The sequence below is a fragment of the Eucyclogobius newberryi genome, unplaced genomic scaffold (assembly GCF_026437365.1).
Source record: "Eucyclogobius newberryi isolate DKJ021-1_F unplaced genomic scaffold, fEucNew1.0.hap1 SCAF_15, whole genome shotgun sequence".
In the NCBI taxonomy this organism is placed as follows: Eukaryota; Metazoa; Chordata; class Actinopteri; order Gobiiformes; family Gobiidae; genus Eucyclogobius; species Eucyclogobius newberryi.
In genome coordinates, this window is record NW_027315779.1 from 18,622,563 (window position 1) to 18,644,042 (window position 21,480).

The following is a 21,480-nucleotide window of genomic DNA, read 5'->3' on the forward strand; positions in this document are numbered from 1 at the left end:
ATAATACAGAGTGCCACATCTGCTGAATGGTCTCTGCATATACCAGACCAACAAAAACAGTGCAAGTCCTCGTTCCCTTTTATTTATACTGACATTTGGCTTACCAGCACAAAATTGTTGTTTCTATACATTTTATTATACATTTTTCATGGTCAGAAAGAAAAACACATCCCTTTAGAAAGTGTTCCTCATGATGATGAACAAGCGTACTTGTACCACGCACTATATACAGTACTGCTTTACACTGGGTTGAGGTGTATTTTACCCAGCTGTTAACAAGCTCTTAGACTGCACAAAAATGTTGAAAAACAAAAATATATTTAATGAAAAAGATTAGATGTTGTTCATTTTAAACCAGGATAATAGAAACGGACTTCCAGTTCAAAACTGCAGAACCGATAAGCTCCGCCTCTGCAAAGTAACAAGCAGGTGATAAGAAAAGTGGATACAGGACCTTTTAGAAACCTACATGAAACATTAGGGGGGGACGTAGCGGGATGTGGGCGGGGCAAGGTGGTAGGTTTAAAACGAGAATTTTCTGTGCACTTGAGCTTCTGACAGCGGCTGGACAATATAAGATTACTAAAACATTAATGAATCAATGAATGACATTTTTGCATTAAAAGTCTCCTTTAAAAGTGCACTATGTTACGTTTTAGGTGGAGGGTGAGTTATTGCTTTGACTGGAAGTTTTCACAATATGGCATTAAACAAATCTCTGAATGGTATCAAGCAAGAGGTGCCAAGTGGTCAAGTTAAAGGTCAGAGTTTGAGCATTAAAACACCTGTGATTGAATAAATGAAAGCTAGATCATTTAATGTCATACTGTTGAACATTTCAGGACAGTAGTATGATCTCAATGGAAACAGAAACGTTACATATAGAACACCTTGAAATATGTTTCTTTTGAGAGTGAAAGGTAAAGCATGTACATTCACACTTATTTAGTACTAAATTGAGCACAGTTTAATCCTGATGTTGACTTGGTTTCATGGCAAGGCAAGGCAAGTTTATTTGTAGAGCACATTTCATACACAAGGCAATTCAAAGTGCTTCACACAACAGGAAAAATGCATTAAAATCACAAAGAAATTACAGAAACAGAAATACGATAAAATTAACTAAATAAAAATAAATGAAAAAATAAAAAAAATAAAAAACACCTAGCCACAAAGGGTAACGTGTTTTCGGAGTCCAACTCCTTTTTAAATCAGTCCAACTGATTGTCCGAACTAATGAAATCACATAAAAGAGAAGAGTGCAAATAAAAATCCTTTCAGTCATATGCGCAGCTAAACAAAACAGTTTTTAGCTTGGATTTGAACATTGTCAGAGTAGAAGCCTGTCTCACATCTTCAGGAAGACTGTTCCAGATTTTAGCTGCATAAAACTGAAATGCAGATTCCCCATGTTTTGTCCTGACTCTGGGCACCAGTCCTGGTTTAATCTGGCTTTGAATTTGGATTTAGTCCTGGTTTAGTCATAATTTTGATGTGGTGAATGTGTAAGTGTGAACGCACCCTAATAGTCCTAAGGTTAAAAGGTTTTAAAGCCAGGCAGGGAAATTTCATTTTGAGTGAACAAATCTCACCCAGTCAACTTTTGAAACTTTTCTGAAAATGTTTAGTCTCGAAAGTATCATGCAAAAAGCCTTACAGCGTCCCCCATCTCCTCATATGTAAGTTGGGATGCAACAGTTTCTCTGGCACTACTGCCTAAGCTGAAGATGCAGTGGCACTTCCCAACGACAACTCCGAGTGCTCACTGAAGTAACAGCATGTGACAGTTGTGAGGCAGAAATGATGTGCAGCTAGTCGGGCAGGAAGCGACCCAGAACCATACTTCTCTTCTAATGTTTTGACACTTTTAATCATCATTATTTTGTATGTATTCCAAACAGTTCTTGGAAACGTGTGAATGATTTGAGTGTGCATGCAGAATATTTTATGATGCTTTAATTTAATTATTGTCCCATGGGGGGCGGGTGGCAGTTCCGTCTTCATGTTCAGCCATCCCAAACAAAATGAAATTAGAAACCCAGTGTATTTAAAGGCAATGCTTCAGCAGAAAATAATGAAAAGGCTTGTGAGTCCAAGGCTTCTCAGACTAATGGGGAAAAGGGGAAGTGCGCACTACCAAGAGTCTGTAAGATGTGAGTCCTTCAATCAAAAAGTACAAAAATAAAAAAGCTCACACGAGAACTGAATGTACCAGGTTTCATAATGAGCATTGTGATTTTTTATTTATCCAACTGAGCCAAGTGCTTTTTACTCAATACCATGCTTTATATCAGCAAAAGTACAGACCTTTCTATCCTTTCTTTTGTGTCATTTATGAATCATCTCCCAATTCTTAAATCAATGCTTTATAAACCAAACATGGCAGCTTGAGTATGGGAACAAATGTTACATACATACATACACATGTATGTATGTATGTATGTATGTATGTATGTATGTATGTATGTATGTATGTATGTATGTATGTATGTATGTATGTATATATATATATATATATATATATATATATATATATATATATATATATATATATATATATATATATATATATATATATATATATATAATCATCTGATAGAATCAGGCTTATAAAGAATCTGAGAGCCACCGTTTAGCCTCTAGCCTTCCAGTGAACTTGCTTTGTTTTATTTGGCGCTCCTTCTGCCTTGCCTCCCTCTATATCCTGTTGGGTTTGAGACCGACATAGTTCTGGACGTCTACTCTCTTGTCAGAGGAATCTTGCCTGTGTGTGTGTCATTGTGGAGCACCACCCGGGGGCCCCTCCCCTTTGTGAAAGTGCTGACCCTGTCACCTCTCCACTGAGCACCTCCTCATCAGCAATCAGGTCCACTCTTTGTGGAGGGCAGCTGGCTGGCAGGTTATGCACCGCTGTGACTTCCCCAAGAAGCAATTTCCACACGTGTTAGAAAAGCCTTCTTTTTATGATTTCAGGATGTATTGCCCTCAATTTCTATGACTCCCATCACTGCTTATAATAATTTCCTTGATTGCATCCCTTTCCTGTTGATGTCACTCTTTTCAGATAATACACAGAATGAACTCAAGTGAAAACTTTTGTCACCTTCACAGCATTCTACTTGGAATTTAAAAACATCTAAATCTGTCATTACAGCAGAATAAATAAAAAATAAAGTTTACATCAGTGCCAAAGCTGAAGAGAGCAGAAAAGGAAGATGCAGTATTTTTTTTTCAAAGTTGAATTGTGTCGAACTTCTAGTCTGAATAGTGTCTTGAACTTAGCCCAAAAAATATTTCAAACAGCAAAATTATGTATAATTTTCGCAAATGTCACAAAAGTATAGAGGTGTAACAATCAAAGCACCATTAAAAAAAAGAAAAAAAGTTACTTTTATATGGAAAAGTACTAGTACAGAGTTTTTTTTTTATCAACAAGCCACGATTTACAAGCACCAGTATTTAAATACAATTTGACATTTGAGTTTGCATAATGTGTCCATCAAACAATCACCCACTCTAACCCTTATAGTGTCTTATGAAGAATGCAATTCCTGTGAAGGCTGAAAAAGACATCAGACATTCGGATTAAAAAGTTCACAGCGTTCCCTCTTTTCTGCCCCTTCTTCTGTGCCTGTCCCACAATAGCGTATAGGATTCCCAATTAAAATGTAGTGGAGGCCGCCTGCAGTAGAAGTGGCCCTGTTTGATCCAACCAGGCCTTGGCTCCATCACGCACACTTCAAAGACCTATACATTCATTACAGCTCCAGTCTTATTAGTGTCATATCAGAGTGTGCCTTTATGTCATGAACTGCACCTGATCAAAACCAGGGAGGATGCCTATTATGGAGTTTATCTGTTTGCTTGTCTGTTTTCAAGACAAGTCCCATTATCATATTTTTCTATTTTAATGAAGGCAACAATCCGTGCAGAAGGAAATGTATTATAATTAAAACTAGTTCTGAAAGTAAATTGTGTAGATGTAGGGGGTATATGAGCAGAAGAGCTAAGAGTAAAAGACTAATGACTAGATATATTCCAGTTGGAATAAAGGATGATAATAACTGGAGCGACACAACACGTAATTGGAAATTATTGCGATATACGATATGGCTATGAAGTACTCTGATATTGATATTATAGTGACATTTAAGCAATTCTACCCTTTAGCCCTTCGCTTACCCCTTCATTTTGCGTGTTCACGAGAGACGAAGGGGTGTCTCATTTCTAGCAGTGAGGGGCGGGGCTAAGGCGAAGGGCCGCACACCCCTTCAAATGAAGCAAATTCAGTTGCACACTTCAGACCAAGGGGAAGGGAAATACTCCCAGAAGTAACTAATAAGCACTGAAATGATACATTTTAAGTTATTAGACTGCTCTTTAGAGTTTTTATTTACTGTGTGCAACTGCAATCTGCTGAAAGCGGAAACAATGCATGTTTTGTATGTGTGCGCTAAGCCCCGGTGTGAACTGCGCGAGGAGAAAGCCTCTCTCTACCCGCTCTGGGGCCGCGATGTGCCCGGGGTCTGCAGCGGAGTGAGAGAGGCACCGATCCAACACACAAGCACGTACAGAGCACAGCGGAGACGCAGCGAGGGAGCTGAGATGGAGAACACTGACCCTTCTCACCCTGAACATGGGCTGGGTTTGAGCCACTCCCCTTGGGCTGGAGGTTACGGTCCATTTTGACCAAACAGTTTACTTCCCAAATGAACACAACGTGTCACTTTAATGAGCACGTCAACTATTTATCCATATGCACTGCTTATTACTAACCCACTATAATAGGCTACACAAAGTCTATTTTTAAAAACACAGAAACAAAAAGTTCACAAGCATTATTTACTAATCAATATTGTAATCACCGTCATATAGGTTATTTAAATACACACATGTCTATTTAATCAATTCATCGCTTTGCTTTTTGTAAACGAAAAATGTAGAGTGAACCAAACGAGGGCTGTTCCATTTCCAAGTACCAAAATGTGACCTTTCCTGAATAGTTTTAGAATGATCTTAAGTTTGATCAGACCTACAGGACCACATGGTAACATTTAGAAGTATTGTTATTTTCCAGATAGTCTATCATCTAAAAAAAAGCAATTTTTTTGATTGTCAGATCAAAATTGGTATCTAGAGTCTAGTAAATTCTGCAGTATCAATTTTCAAATTTTTCTAGCGCAACAGAATACAGTATTTTTTTGCCTTTTTCAATGTAAAAACAACACATTTCTGTCAGATAGAAGACCTTGTTTTCATTGTGTTACATTTAGTTTTACCGATTATTGTGTCAGCCAATATTGCAATATCGATACTTTTGCGATATATTGTGCAGACCTAACAATAACACATAAATCATAGCAAGGCACTGACAATTCTACAGTGAAAACGTTCTTTGGCCCAGAGACCTTAAAATATCCTAGACATAATGTCAAAGAAGACAGAAAAAACACTGAAACAAGTCCATGTTTTCCTTTACAGATCCATGTGACCGGGGTAAGCCGTTTTGCTGTTGGAAGTTTATAGAGAAATGCAAAAGCACAAATGTAACAAAAGCAAAGTACTATCTGTCTGTCTTGAGTTATATTCACATAAAAGGACATTGGATTAGTTTATGATAATGAGTCTTGTTTACATGACATTTCAGGTGCTGAGATGTTGTCAAACACTGACAACACTGTTCTTCCAAGACACAAACACACCACCTCTGTAAGTACAAAAATAGCAACCAGTCCTGATGTACACATACATAATAGGGATAATGAATAGCAAATGAGGAAATCGGTGTTTAGTTCAACTCACAGTGCATGAAGGTGATTGTATATTTAACACCAGCACTGGGGGAGTTTCTATTATACAAGAGCATAGGTGTATTTTTAGCATCACATGTAGTAAGCAACATAAATAGGACTCAAAGTGCGAAGTGAAGAAAAAAACATGTTTGAATGTAGAGTTGCTAGAATGAGAAGCAGCAGCTGCAATGAAGGGGGAAAAAAATAGTTTCCATACAATGTGGCAGCACAATACATTGCATCGTGGCATTTGCTTTAGAGCAGTAAGCACAACAGGCAGTATAGGCCGGGTAAATTATTTCAGCATCCACAATGCCTTTTACCTTACTTCGCTTGTAGGCGGCCTTTCCCGGGTAATCAGTGAGTGGGGCCGAAAATGCGTTGCACAAAGAGCCCTGTGTGAGAGGTTTCAGCGCGAGGCGAGGGGAAAAATGTGGCAGATTGGATTCCGATATAGGGAGAGATAGGGAAATATAGTCGGTTGCACTGATTGCTCTGCCAAAGCCTCAGTGAAATGTAGATGACACTATATTTTAAGTTATTTTAAGATGTTGGAAAGGAGCAAAGGAGAATAATGTGACACCATCGTGTAGAACAAGTACAGATTTTGCCCACGGCCTTGTCTGTAAAATACACCTCTGCAGAGCTAATGCAGCACTTTTTGAGCCAAATTGGGCTAATCCGGGCTCAAAGGGACGTGCAAAGTTCACAAAGTGTGGGCTCTGCTTAACAATGCGGCAGGTTAATTAAGACGGTGTGAAAATAGCTGCTCCCATCCCTGGAATTTACCGGACTGGGACGAGATAGCTACCAAAAGCGATGTCTGAAAGCTGAATCTTGGCATGAAGGTGTGAAACTGTTCAGACTTCTACAAAAATGGGGCGAAATGGGTGACAAACAGGGTGACAAACAGGTTGTCGTCTGGGAAAGCAAGGATTTGTAATATTAAGTATCAGCCAATTCATACATCTACATTTTTAGATGTCTTCATGAGCACATATGGAAACTATAAAATGGAAAGTATTATACTCCACACACACATGATTATACTTGCTCCAATAAGGTAAGTAAGCACTACTGAAACAATTGTGTTGTTGTCTCTGCTTGTAGTTAGTTGAGTTTGTAAGTAAGGGTAATCCAATCAGACGTATCAATCACACTCTACATCATCATCACATTTACATTGAGGTAGATGATCTGTAAGTTATTTCAGTCTCGTCGTTTAAGCTCCACATCAAACCCTCCTGATGTGGTCCTTTAAGACTGCGATGTATCCATCGTCTGCTCCCCGCTCGCACCTTGTTTGATTCCGGAGCGGACAACAACACGGAGCAGCCACATTATTATGTAAACGCACGCAAAACTAAGAGCCCACTCGCAGGTCTTTTAGTTAAAATCATAATAGAGGATCAGAGCCAAATGTGTCGTCTATCAGCCGTATCAAGTGACGTGCTCAGACTGAGCCGAATGGTTTCCCAATGCATCCACAGAACGCATTGACTTCGCGTTTGCAGGTATGATAAAGCCATTAAAAAGCAATAATTTAACGAGTACCTTAAATGTAAAAAGATATCTGTGGTGTCTTATTGTGCTGAGAAAATGTGCTTTTTGAAGCTGTACAGTTACCAACTGTCTGCGTAGGGAAAGTGAAAATGCAAAGCACACTGTGGTTTTGTCAAAGTCTCGTTTGAAAGTGGCAAAACACATACGGTAAGTTGTCCTTGTATCGCTCTTCTGCACATTTTCCTTCCTCAAACTGTCCAAACTGCTTACACGACTGCTTTCATGACACGGACATGAATCATGTGATTGATTGATTGATTGATGAGCAGAAGCACATTAGTGGCTAAAATTGCCACAAAAGTTCAGTGGATCGTATAAACTAAACAGATTTAGTCGAACTTCATACTATCAAAAGCCTTTTTTTTTAATAAATTATATATATTTAATAAAAATCATATTTTTTTTTGTTATTATTAGAAAAAAACATGTCAATGTGATCGGTATCGGTCGTGATAAGTATTGGAATATCAAAAGATCAGATGATAGGTATCGTGTTAGGCCTCAAATATCCTGATTGGAAAAACTCTATTCAATACAAATGTGAGATGGTAACAGCAACAAAGATAGAATGTGGCTATATTTTAAGGACAAATAGCTTTACAGATGAACATGAATGTCCCTAGTACAGCTGGGTACATCTGCTATTTCATATCAACTATTTCTCTATTTAATGCTGCTGTCTACTCAAACACAAACACGTTTCACACCCACTTCTCGTATTGGTTCATTTTTTTTGCCATATCACTCACCCGTAGTCCCTGGTTTGTGTGTGAGTATAATTTATTTATTATTGCAAGATAGGGCCTCTGTAATGACTAAATTGAGAAGTGCAAATTGTGTTAATCTGTAATATGTGTGAAAAATGAAAAGAACAATACTTGGCAGTTTACCCCTTATCTGCAGTGGACTCACGGCTAAATGTACCAGTGAAGAGTTCTGACATCATTTCCATAGACCTGTGATGAACAGACAATATGTTGTGTTAAATGCAAATGTGGGTTTCTTAAATGTGTGGTGTGAAAAAAGGTGTCAGAATGGACCCAACAGGGCTAATTATCAGCTCCAAGGCCTAATGTGAGTCACTGGTTTCTGCAGCAACCATCATGCAATATCACACGTTCAAAAGGTGACAAAGAAAGGGTTGGTGGGGGCATATGAAAGATAGTGGCTGTAAAATTGCACAGACTCGCGCTTATCTTGTTTTAGCCATAGCAAATCATCCCCGGAAGCAGCGGTGAACATGACAACAAAGTGAGAATAGCTCCATTAATGACTACGCCTGTAAATTTAGTACAGGACATGCTAAAGAGAAGTAAGAACATAATTGGAATGTGGTGCTTTCCAGTGCACATAACAATGCAAAGAGGTACTATCTGCCATAATATAAGGTTAATGTGAGATACGGTCTGAAGCAATTATTTCAAGCTATGCAATCTACAGCAAAGACATCCCCACCATCCAGCCCAGTATTGATAAATACCATCAAAAATTTAGAAAGGTTTCAGATGTATCATCTGGAAGTTTTTAGAAAAACAAAACGTTTCAACTCTCAACCAAGAATCATTCTCGATCTGCGAATCGAGTCTGGGAACTCAGGTTAGCTTAAACAGAGCAAGATATAACACCTGAGTTCCCAGACTTGATTCGCAGATTGAGAATGACTCTTGAATGAGAGTTGAAACGTTTTGTTTTTTCTAAAAACAGAGTCCATAAGATACAACTGAATTTTTTGTAAAATGGAACACTCCTGGACGAATGAGGGATTACAACAAGTTGTACCTTTGAAAATGTCCACACTTTATGTAATTGTCTATGCAGGCTCGGCAACAAAATTATAGCATCCACCTGAGACTACTTTGATTTGCCAAGGCCCGGAGGAAAATTCCCAATGTCCCCACTTTAATTACAATATTACCTAAACAGGTGCAGGCGCTGTGAATGGAAGTCTATTCAGGAGCCACTCACCCTATCACGCTCGCTGCCCATCTCATTTGTTTGAATCTACGGTGCAAGCATTCCTCGTTTTGTTTGTTGGTAAATTTGCACCTGGTTAAGGGGGCTTCTCTTTCGAGAGAAAACATAGAAAATTGCCCTGGTCCATTCATCACATTTTGATTCATTTTTTTGCTGTCTATCAAGGTAATGACAGGGAGTGGAATACAAAAACGCTGCCTTTTTATTTAGCTTTTCAAACACAGTGAATGAGAGCTTGTTAGAATTCATAATATTATTGGGAAAATGTCCCTTGGTCAAACAAAAGTCTTAACATAGTACTGTTTGATATGTGCTGGAGAGGCTGGAGCTGCCATTGCAAGGCACTGTCCATGGTGCTGAATTCAGCCAGCCATAGCAGAACTGCATACAAAGGAATTACAGAAATGACGTTTTAATTTTCATATTTCCATTGACAAAGAAAAAAACATAACTTGAATACTCGTGATCATTTTCATATACCACAACCTTATATACTGTAATTACTATGATATATATATTCATTTATATCACAACAGAAGACAAGGCCATTCACTGCGACTGGATGGACATGCTTAGTTGAAAGCTTCTCAGATCATATATGCAGTATTTGCCTTTATTTCTGGGTTTATTGTTTTTAAATATCACAGTCAATGTTTTTAAATATCACAGTCAATGTACAATAAACCTGTATTCACCACTCTCTCTTCAAAGCACTCTGACGACGGCAATTATGCGGCTGACAATTTCTTGCATCCTTGGAGATTACAATCTTATTTGAATTGATTCCACAATATGAGTAGGGAAAAAACAAATATAGATTTTCCAGACAAAGGTGCCAATTGCTTTGGCGGGTTGATAAATTTGAGTATATTGCTATTAAACACCACTTAGACGTCAAGGGCTTTACGAGAATATTTTACAATGAGAAAAGATTAAATTCAAGGTAACAAGCAGCAAGACGGAAAATGGATATAAATGCGATTTGACACGATTGTATAGAAATATGTCAATGATCAACACCCAATTATTAGCTCATGCACAATTGCTGTAAAATAATGTTTGTGTTTTCAACATTGATTTAATTTTCTGATTAATGGTTGATTTTCTGTACAGATTCACATTATATCTCTGTAGTGGCATCTTTCCCCGTCATTAGAGAGTCAGTCAAGGATTGATCTAACCTATTCACCTTATTCCGCCCTGCCCACTTTTGCCTCTTTTTGCCCCCTGATCAGCACTTCAGTTGTAATGGCACTTTCGGTCACTTAAGTGGAGAAGGAAGAAAAAGTCTTTTCGCTGAAATATGCTATTAAGTAGATTGATTTGTGTAAAATGTCCAATGTCCCAGTCAACACTGCAAAGATTCTCGAGCAGCCTGGAAACTAGTTTTTAGTCTGTGTAGAACTTACTTACTGTGGAGTTTGGCAACCCCATGTTAACTAATACAAGCGGAAGAAGGATTAGATCAGATGGCGGCGATGGAATAAGGTGAATACTAAATATCCTTTAGCTCTGCCTAGCAGCTCTATCCTCATGTGGTAAACAGGCTTTAACTGATCTGTGGGGCTGCATGTACACACACGCGCTGTGAAACGGTATGAGCAGACACATTCATTTTACAGCTTTCAAGTGAAAACCAAACCTTATTGAAAACTTATTTTACACAATGATGTGTCTGTGCCTATGCATATGCAAAGACTTTATTTATCACTTGAAAAAGTTGAGAAAGTAAACATAGATATTCTAAGAGTGTTGGGATGTGCTATGTAAAGTGGTTTATGATTAAATTAATATATTGAAATACAGAAATATGTTTGAGACATTGTTAGAAAGGCATCATTTCAACATATAGTGGTGGGTCACGATATTCATTTTAGAGTCAAGATTATCATGAGGAGAAATATCACAATTTCCATGTTGTATTTTTTTATGTTTAAACTTCCTGTGAAAGGAAAATTTGGTTTTATATCAATTAAATTCCCTACTCTTTAATACAGCATTTCAATTTAAAAGTAAAATATAGTGGCCACAAATTGATAGAATAATATTAATGTATGCTTATTGGCCCCTCATTTTAGCTCTTTTAGCATTATATAATTTATTAGTGAGATGAGATCCATGGTAACGCTCGGGGGAGGGGCTTGAAACTTTGAGAAAGTCACTTTCCGCCAACAACAAACAGATTTGTGAAGAATAAAAAAGCTTTTACAGACAAGATTACGCTCTGGAACTACCTGTCTCCTCCTCTCTCTCTCCTCTGAGCTTGTGCGTTCCGTGGCTCCACTTTGGGCTTGCACTGAGTGGTCGCTTTACGCTCCAGCACCATCAGCAGTGGGGCCCCTCGCTCTGCACCGTGCAAACTCATGAAGCAGCGGCATAAGGCACACACACACACACACACACACACATACGCACGTGTGCGCACACCGCCGTGACTTGTACGCTCCGTGTGTAACGGACCGGTCGTTCAGCTCGTTTATCCAGTCTTGTTGACACGGTGGGCTCTGATACAAAGACACGTGTGTGCGCACGCCGCCCTGACTCGTGTTGCACCTGAAGACATTTCTGCGAATAACACCAATAACCTATCGTGGCCATGAATAATCGTGATGATTGAAAAAACGGTTAATAGTGACATCCCTAGTGGTGGGCAATACAGTTACAATATTCAAACAATATCATGGAAATGTATTACAACATGCCAGTAAAATGTCTTGGTTGCGGTCAATCATTGCACAAAACGTAAGCGTAAAATAAACCACAAAAGTGCAGAAATATTGCTTCGTAACCTTTTAGAAACAATAAACTACAAGTTTCTGTTGTCAATTAGCTTTGTTTGTAACCCTTTTTTTAAGTCTTTAACCCTATTATAAAGTTTTTACTGTACACTTTTCAAACATTTTGTCATATTTTTTGCATGCATTGTTGAAATTATTTGTTTCATTTTCAGGCCTGATCAAACCTGTGCAAGTGTGCCAACGCAAGATGTCAGAAAATGAGCGCTGCAATGCCGAAGTTAACCCTAAGACTGGGGATAATATACGGCCTCTAATGTTTATCTTTTTTCAGGGCCGTCAAAAGCATCAACAGAAATGCGATCATACTATCATTTTGAAGACCATTTAGGTAGTTAAAATCCTGCATCCTGCTAAACCTATGATATCCTGTAAATGATGATATCATAGGTTTAGCAGTAACCGATCATCCACGCTACGCTGTCAATGAGAAGCCATTGTTTGAATGTAGTACAGTTAATTAAAGCGAGGGCCCCACTTTATATCTGTCTACTCACTTGGCAGTTTCTTTAATTATATATTTTGGTCAATCTGTTCTTCCCGATGTGAGAGGGGATGCCATACATGAGACAACATCTGCCGAGGTATGTCACACGAGTTCCAACATCTGGCCGTGTTTTTGCGCCGGCTGTCAATCACTCGGCTTGCGTCTCATCCGAATTTATGTTCCCGCACAAAGGCTGAGTGCTTACATCTGGGCCATTACAATTGATACTTTTTTTCTAAGCAGGCAAACAGAGTAGATTGGCACTACACACAGGGATCCAGGTGCACCTTGTGGCTCACAGTCATTTCCGTCCCTTAAATTGTCCATCACAGAGACACTGGTGACTGTTCTCCTCATAAGCTCCGCCCAACATGCCTGTGATCACCTTAGCTGTCAGGCGGCATCTGCTCAAGCCACCAACCAACAACTGTGTGTGCCTTGCCTATGAATGAAATTAAATGCCCCTACATGTGTTTACAGCTGTATATTTTTGCTAATTGTTCCGGTGTAAATGTTAGCCTGTAAAATCTGCAGGCATGAACATTGGAACATCTTGAAAGGCAGCCAGTTTTGGTCCAGACTTTTCATGGACCAACACAAATTACATACAATTGCTGTCGCTATTATAACACATGGCTGCTTTTGAACAGTATATTGTCAACGTGAAAACAGCAGCGTTAGAAATAATCAATAGGGACTTGATTGCTTTGATGTGTATGAAGCTGGCAGTGGTTTAGCGTATAATGAAAAGATGTTATTCAAAAGAACACATAGGGAAAATACAGGAGTGGCAGAACAACAGAACTTGGCCTTGGGTCCTTAAAATGGCATAAATGAGCAGACAACTATATCATTTCTCTCATCTCTATGAGAGATCAGGCAAACTTACTAAAAGGCAAAAAATGATGTGAAATATTACAACTATGTTGTTTTAAATTCAGCTAATCATTTTTTTACTTGCAGACTAGCAGACTAGCAGACCTGCAAACATTACTGAAGCATATCCTTAATTGTGAAAAGGAATATATAATATAGTAAAGTACAAAAGAGCCACATCTAAAATCTGTGCTCGGTGTAGGAGGAATTCGCACACAGTCATCCAAACACAAACTAATGCGGTCAGGGCTGCACGTGCATACACTTCTGGTTGACACAGAAACCTAGAGACACAGTAGCTCTCTATCCCTTTACGCTACAATTTCTCCTGTTTGTAATCCCTGGGAGTCTATTAATATTTCGGTTTCCATGGTGATTTGAGCTTTGCCAAATGTTGTAGTGATAAGAGGAGATAAGAGCAGAAGGAGCAGGAGATAAGAGAAAGTGAAATGCGGAGATCAGAGGACGGGGGGTCAGGCGGAGCAGCAGCAAGCGCACCTCCAACACTGGGTTTAGCACTAACCCCTGGACACCTGCAGCAAGGACGGCTGCATCTGGTCATACTTCACTAATAACTGAAATTGGAAACTTTTCAAGCATTTGGCAAAGAAAAAAAACTTTAAGAGACACACACAACAGTGAGGCAATATTTCAAAGAGATAAAATATGAATGTAATAATGTAACATTTGAAGTCTGAAAAAGCCTTGCATGTATCTCTTATTAGACTGTGGCATGAAAGAGGGAGCACTATATCAGACATGAGGTGTATTCCGGCTGTATAAATGGGGGGCCTGTGGTATGATTGTGACAGAAGAATGAAATGTAGCCCTAGATATATCACCTATTAACAGCCAGAATAGATGTACTGTACTGGCTGTCAGCTGTCTACTGTGTGTCTAGACTTACCTGCTTGTTGTACTTCTGCGTGCCTGTCTTGTAGCTGTAATCGGAGTACTGGTCTGAGCCAGTGGAGTTGTCGTCTCCTCCAGTTCCAACAAAGGTGTTGGCAGCGGGGAGGTCCTGCACGGCCTGGTGCTTCTGAGAGGCCGAAGGCGACTGAGCCTGCAGTTGGATGGAGGGCAGAGGGGAGTTGGAGCGGTAGTGCCGGCCTATGTCTGGGCTGCCCGGTGAATATGTCAGGGGCAGGTGTATCCTCGGGCTATCATTGACTCCATCTAGATTGAACTTTAAACTCTTTTGAAGACTGACTTCTTCGTCCTCACCGAGTGGTTTAGGAGACTTCTGGGGCTTCCCCTTTCTGCCTCGTTTGCCTTTGGTGTTCTTGGGAACCTGCTTGGGTGCATACAAGTCTTTTGTCTCCTTCTTGCCTGCCTGGTAGCCACTCTTAGTCTCTCTCTGAATTCGGTGGCGGATAAAAACAACCACCAAAATCAGCATGACCACACCTGCCACGCCAGCGAGACTTCCAAACAAAATATTGCTTCGTTGTGCAGCAAATCCATTGTCAGGATCACCTGCAATGTCTCTGTCCAGTGGAGTGTAAAGGCTGTGCCCGACTAAGGCCTCCACTAAGCTGACATTTGAAATGGTCTCGTTCACATAGATGTGCACTAGTGCAGTGGCATGGCGTGCTGGCTTTCCCCGGTCGCTCACTCGGACTACTAAACGATGCAGTCCGCAGTGCTTTCGGGTCATCTCTTTTGCTAGAGTGATTTCTCCACTGGTGGGGGCAATGCGGAATAACTGATAAGGATTACCTCCAGCAATGCTAAAAACCAAGTCTGCATTAGGCCCACTGTCCAAATCCTCAGCTTCTACTATCTCTACATGACTATCAGGGGAAGCCAGTGGTGACAAGCGGCGAAAAGAGGAATTAGAGGGCTTTGTGACAACTGGATCATTATCATTTTCATCAAGAACATTAATAGTGACTCCGACATATGAAGACCTGGGGGGCTCTCCTCCATCCACCGCTTTGAGCCTGAATGTGTAACTACTTTCTTTCTCTCTGTCAAACGATATACTGGAGAGGATGGTGCCTGTTCCATTTTGCACTACAAACTTGCCCCCATCTGGCTCCACAGAGAGCTGGATATGAGCGTTTTCACCTTTGTCCACATCCATAACTGTCACCATGCCAACCGGGCTAAGGGGAGGCATATTTTCCAACACTGAAAAGCTGTAGCCACTAAGCATGAACTTAGGGTCGTTATCATTACGGTCAAGGACTTTTATGACAACTGTTGCTGTCCCTTTGTGAACAGGCGAGCCCTTATCGGCTGCAGTCACTCTAAATTCATACCTCTCTTTGTGTTCACGATCTAGAGGGCTCCTGGCTCGCACCTCTCCGGTGTTGGGATCGATTTCAAACAGACCTTTGATGGATGAGTCTCCCAAAATGTTATAGACAAGCTCCGCATTAGTGCCACTGTCTGCATCTGCAGCAGTAACATCCAAAACCTTTTCACCGGGCTGGTTCTCTTCAGCAAAGTCCACTTCGAACAACGTTGGAGAAAATATCGGAGAGTTATCGTTCACATCTGTCACTTGGACTTTGAGAGAATTTGTAGTTGACAAAGCAGGGTTACCAGAGTCGACAGCCACAATCTCAACTCTATAATCTCGAATCCTTTCGTAATCAAGAGGAGTGGTGGTTTGAAGGAAGTACTTTCTCTTATTGTCACTCGATGAATCACTGGCGGGGCGCAACTGGAACGGTACGTCTCCAGCTACCACGCAAGTCACCACTGCGTTCTCCCCCTCATCCTTGTCGGACACCTGCACTAAAGCCACAGCAGTACCAACCGGCATGTCCTCGGAAATATTGGCAACCCCCTCGCTGTGAGTCACCAAACCAATCCCCCGGATCTCCACCGCTGGTGCGTTGTCGTTCTGGTCAGTCACTTCGATGGTGACGAACGTCTTAGAACTCTTAGGTTGAGGGCCCTTATCTTTGGCCACCACATAGAATGACAAGCTGCTGATTTCCTCCCTGTCCAGTGGACCTTTGACATAGATTACGCCACTGGAGTGATCGATGCGCAGCAGCCTGGGAACAGGTTCCACAGCCTGGTGAAGGGTGTATTCGATTTCTCCATTGAGGCCCATGTCAGAGTCGTTGGCTTTTACCTGAAGACAGAATGAAAATGTGTGGTTAGAGGCTATAGATGTATTTATGGACAGAATGTATAAACTGGTAATAAAAGAATAATAATAATTATATCAATAAAATAAAAAACTTGGACAAACCAATCTCAAGACATCGTCAATTCAATGTTCAATGTGTTACTTACTCTTTTTCTTTCTTTTTTTCCCAAAGCTGCTGGGTGGGAGCTTAGATTTTAATGAAAGTTCAATGTTGTATTGTGCAACATTTCGGGCAAAGCAATAACTATATAGATTGCATTATTTCAACAAAGGGTATTTTTATTTACAACCTGTAACTTTCCCTGGTGCTTTCCCCTGCTTGTTTTTTTATGACTATATATTTGTTTTGTATATAGTATAATTTTATTTTGTTGAAAGAGGACCAATTGCACATGTCGGTTTTTGATTTAAAAACGGGAGACATTTTCTAAATGTCTAAATGTTAGATACAGAGAGGGAACGAGCTCTCTCAGGTCTTGCTATAGAATTGATAAATGTCTGAACTGAACTCAGCAGGGTACTGGCTTTTATGTACAGGTGTATTTTGAAACTACTGATTTTCTTGTCAGCCTTTTTTTTTTATCTCTGATTTCCTTTTATGTGGTTAAAAGGCTGGGTGGAAATGTTCAATAGAGAGCATAGACAAGACATTTGGGCAGCTCAAATCCTCCCGTGAGGATTTTACTCCTACACTCGCTATATCTCAGTCTTCATTTTGTCACTACCGTATAATAGAGCATAAGTGATAAGCAGCGCATACACCAATTATGCTTTGATTCAATAATTCAAGCTGAAGTCCCTTTTTAAATTTTAGAGATATAGAGCTGTACATTACTCAATTTCCAATGCAAACACATGAGTCAACAAGAGCTGTGGCCTTGGTTTAGCAACAGCGGAATACTAATGGATAGTTTAGGTATATATATTGGATGGTGTATACCTGACACACATTGCAAGATTGAGATGTATCAGCGCTAGCACACTTTCATTAAAATGTACTTTTGAGAAACATTTGTCATTGTCTTGAATAAAATAGTTATTTTTTATGATAAATGTCCCAAAAAATATTACATTTAATTTGTAATTTGTAAAGTTATTATTAAAGGAATAATAGAGGATTTTTGGCACGCAATCTGAGTCTCATTTCCTCGTGGCGTGGACAGCCGTTCTCTCCAACATGTCAATCATTCCCTGCGTCTAACTGCTAGTTCCCTGGCTGCGCATGCGTGGTTGAAATGCCGCACTAATAAACAAACGTACGTGAAGCAGCGGGGGGGGTGAGTGTGCGCATGCAACTAACAGTTACTTGAGTTCTCAAATCGGTAAATACATTTACATGCAATTATAAGTATTTTAATATTACCTGCAGCACAGAGTGGCCCATTGGACTGTTCTCCGAGACTTCAGCTTCATAAGTGGACTTTTCAAACTTGGGAGAGTTGTCATTGGCGTCAGTCACAACCACTCTGAGCAGGGCACTGCTGTAGCGCTGCGGGTTCCCTCCATCCACTGCTTTAATGGTGAGATCATAAGAATCCTTTAGCTCTCGATCTAGGTTGCCCAGAACAATGAGCTGTGGGAGCTTCTCTCCTCTGTCCTCAGCCACTTGTAAACCAAATAGAGTGGCAGCATCGAGCCCAGCAGTCAGGGCATAATCGGCCACTCCATTTCTCTCCGAGTCCCTGTCGCTGGCAAGAGGGATGGAAAAGAGCGCTCCCATCATGGTGTTTTCAGGGACAGAGATGGTGAGCACAGAAGAGGGAAATTGCGGGGTGTTGTCATTGATGTCCTGCACCTCGATGCGTCCCTCAATGAGTCTGGGGCTCAGGTTCTGAATCAGATCAGTCACTGACACTTCAAACTCCAAGTAGCACAGCTTCCCCTTGAGCAGAGTACGGCAGTCCTTCAGCGTCTCGCGGTCTATGGGGACCTCTGTGGTGAAAATGTCTCCCGTCTTTCCGTCCACACGCAGGTATGGGGCGCCCACCTCCAGTTTGTATAGATGTCCTGAGTCTGGCAGGCCCTGGTCTGAGGCCAAGCCGCCGATCAGGGTGTTGGGCGGCTGCTCCTCGGGAACTCTGTACAGGATACTGCCTCTGACCGCCCCATGCAGCTGCAGCAGCAGAAGCGCACACAGCACAAGGCGATAGTGGACGTCCATTAGGTCATCAGAATCTCTGCCTGTAACATAACACAGAGAAATATATGTTAGAACACTTTGCTCGAGGAATACATGCTTATTAATAATTATTTAACCACAGTTGAACAGAGAACTCCCAGGGCTGTGCTGGTGCCAAAGGCTGAACAAATAGTTTAAACAACAAGAAAGCTCTGTCTTCCTTTTATTATATGCATCCGCTAAAGCTGTAAAATTAACTGTATTTGTCAATACATTGCACTAAAACCTACAGCAAGCCTCTGAGCGCTGCATAGTAATTAAAGAAGAACAACAAAAGGAAAAGGATTCTTTAAAAAATACAATCACTGCAATAACACAGCATGGTTTCCGTTTTATCCCCAAGCTTCAGTAGCTTCAATGGATGTCTCAGCCTTTACAAATTTCAGTTGGAAAAAGAAATAATATCTTGTGTACTTGCACAAAATAAACTTGAGGGCCGATGTGGATTGTTGCAGCTGCCTAATCAAATAAAAATGTAATACAAAATCTTGGAGACCCCATATAGCCTAGAAGACTCATTATTTCAATATTACACTGCACATTCAGGCGAACGTAATGTAGCCTAAAATAATGTATAGTTTACAGAATATCTTCAACAAATATGTATAAATTAAGACAGAAATGAGCCATCCAAAGCAGCTTTATCGTTGGAGAGGTGGCTGAACAATACAAGCTCCAACACTAAGGGCCATAAAATCAATGAGTCAATTCCTCATCATGCAAATAGTGCAACTCTACCATTATCAGTCGGCCAAAATACACCGACTGCACCGGGACCCCCCCTGCAACCCCTGCACCCCCTGCACCCACTGTGCTACTGGCTAACTTAAACACTCTAATCTTTGTGTTTGATTTTGAACCTTTCAACTCCATAATGATAACCCATTATTTGAGTGTCTTCTTTGATCTGTATTCCCTACAGCTAAAGAATTGTGGCGTGTTCATGCTGGAACCATTTTAAACCATAATTATTTTCTCAGTGTGTGCTCTGTGTGAGTGAGAGAAAGTGCTGAATATTATTGGTAATTCAAATGAGAGAAGACAGAGAGGTTAAATATCAAGGTTCAATCCTCAGGAAATATGTGGTGACAATTTTATACTGCTAAATACAACCACTGCTGCCATTTCTGTTTCTTCTGTCGTACAGCACTTGGTAAAAAAGGCAGCAGACATTTTAACACTCATTTGCGCGAGTAGTGTGAAGTCCGGAACTGTTCTGATCTTATGTTTCACTACAGACAGCAGCATGTTACAATCAATTCTGTATTGATTTTCAGCTAAACCACTTCCTGCTCTGCTCGTATTTGTATTTTCGAGCATCCATTGTAATGTTAAATGTCATGCTATACCTTTGAGTGCAGGATTGTTTATACTTGTACAGTGTTTAACCATTATATTAGTTCATATGCTTTATACACATTGGTACGGCTAGAGTAAATTAGACTATCGAATATGTCGAATAACACAATGCACAGTAGCTTCAGTAATTCCTTACCTTCATATAGTTTTTTATACACAAACCTGTGATTCATGTAATAATTTAACCTTTAGCAAATCTGGCTGAAATAGAAGTTGCTCTCTTCATATTTACAAGCAAACTACAACAAAAATTGTAATACATAGATATTATAACTATGAAAATCCAGTTTGTTAATATCTAATTCAAAGCCTGATTGATTAAAGTTTCAGGGCAAAACAATTAGGGCAAAATCATAATTTTTATTTTTTTTATTTAATCTAGTTTACTCCAAAAATGAATAAAGTATCACTTTTGCATCTAACACTGTTTGTCAACTAAATTAAGCAAGTAATGTAAGCCTGGCTCTGTCCGTTTTTCAGTGTAAATGTCCCAACTATGTGCCATTTTAGAAGTTTTTATATAAGGCACATAAAAAACATTTATGTGAGCAAACGTCAAATAGATTTTTTCCTATTCACCTGCAGTGTCTCACCTTATGTCACAAAACAGTTCAAAAGGGTTGACTATTCAAACTTTATAAAAGACAATAGTTGTTACAATACAGACACAATCATCAGACACCGTATGCTACAACATCTTTAGACATGTCCTGTGAGAGTTGGAGATCTATAGAACCAGCATCACATTGTTCTGTTGGTTTGAGAGTAAGGTATAAGCTGCTAACATGTATACAATTTAACACAAGTCATATCAGAACTGTTTCAGACTTGGACAATGGAGTCTCGAGATCTCTAGATATGTGTTTTTACTCTATCTATACTCTGTTCTGTTGTATCCAACTGTACTTATCAAAATGTGCAGTATTTAGGTGGAAAAACTGAAGAATGGGCAAAAAGTGTTAAAATAGTTGATAATTGTGTTTTAGGTACTGCAAAAAGTGTTTTGTTTTAACTTGAGGGTTTACGCTTGAAAATGGATATAATGTTGCACCAAAATCAACTGAGTGGAAAGTCTGAAATCTGTGCCAAATTAGATGAATGTCAAAGCAATTGAAAACATAAATGTAATTCCCCTTACTGGCTAACCTTTTCCATTCAGTACCTTGCTCTTTAATAACACTGTACGTCATACGCCAGGTTATACAGAAAGTGAATGTACCTTTAAAGACTATTTGCGTCATACATCATGGAACAATACAGCCAGCACATGTACAAAGTGTAATGGGGGCAGTCTATATGTGAAATGACCACTGAGCCTGAATGAGTACAATGTGCATCATGTGCCA

At 39.9% G+C, this 21,480-nt stretch overlaps 1 protein-coding gene across 1 annotated transcript in view; it reads right to left on the reverse strand.

Moving 5' to 3' along the window:
- Positions 1 to 18,779, reverse strand: part of pcdh1a (protocadherin 1a) — a 123,243-nt gene extending 104,464 nt beyond the window's left edge. The window contains exons 1-2 of the mRNA XM_072446523.1: positions 17,960 to 18,779; positions 14,395 to 16,578 (exon numbers count right to left, since the gene is read on the reverse strand). Coding sequence (XP_072302624.1) covers positions 14,395 to 16,578; positions 17,960 to 18,757 — 2,982 coding nt within the window. The 5' untranslated portion in view covers positions 18,758 to 18,779. The remainder of the gene's footprint in view (positions 1 to 14,394; positions 16,579 to 17,959) is intronic.
- Between the last annotated feature and the right edge of the window lie 2,701 nt (positions 18,780 to 21,480).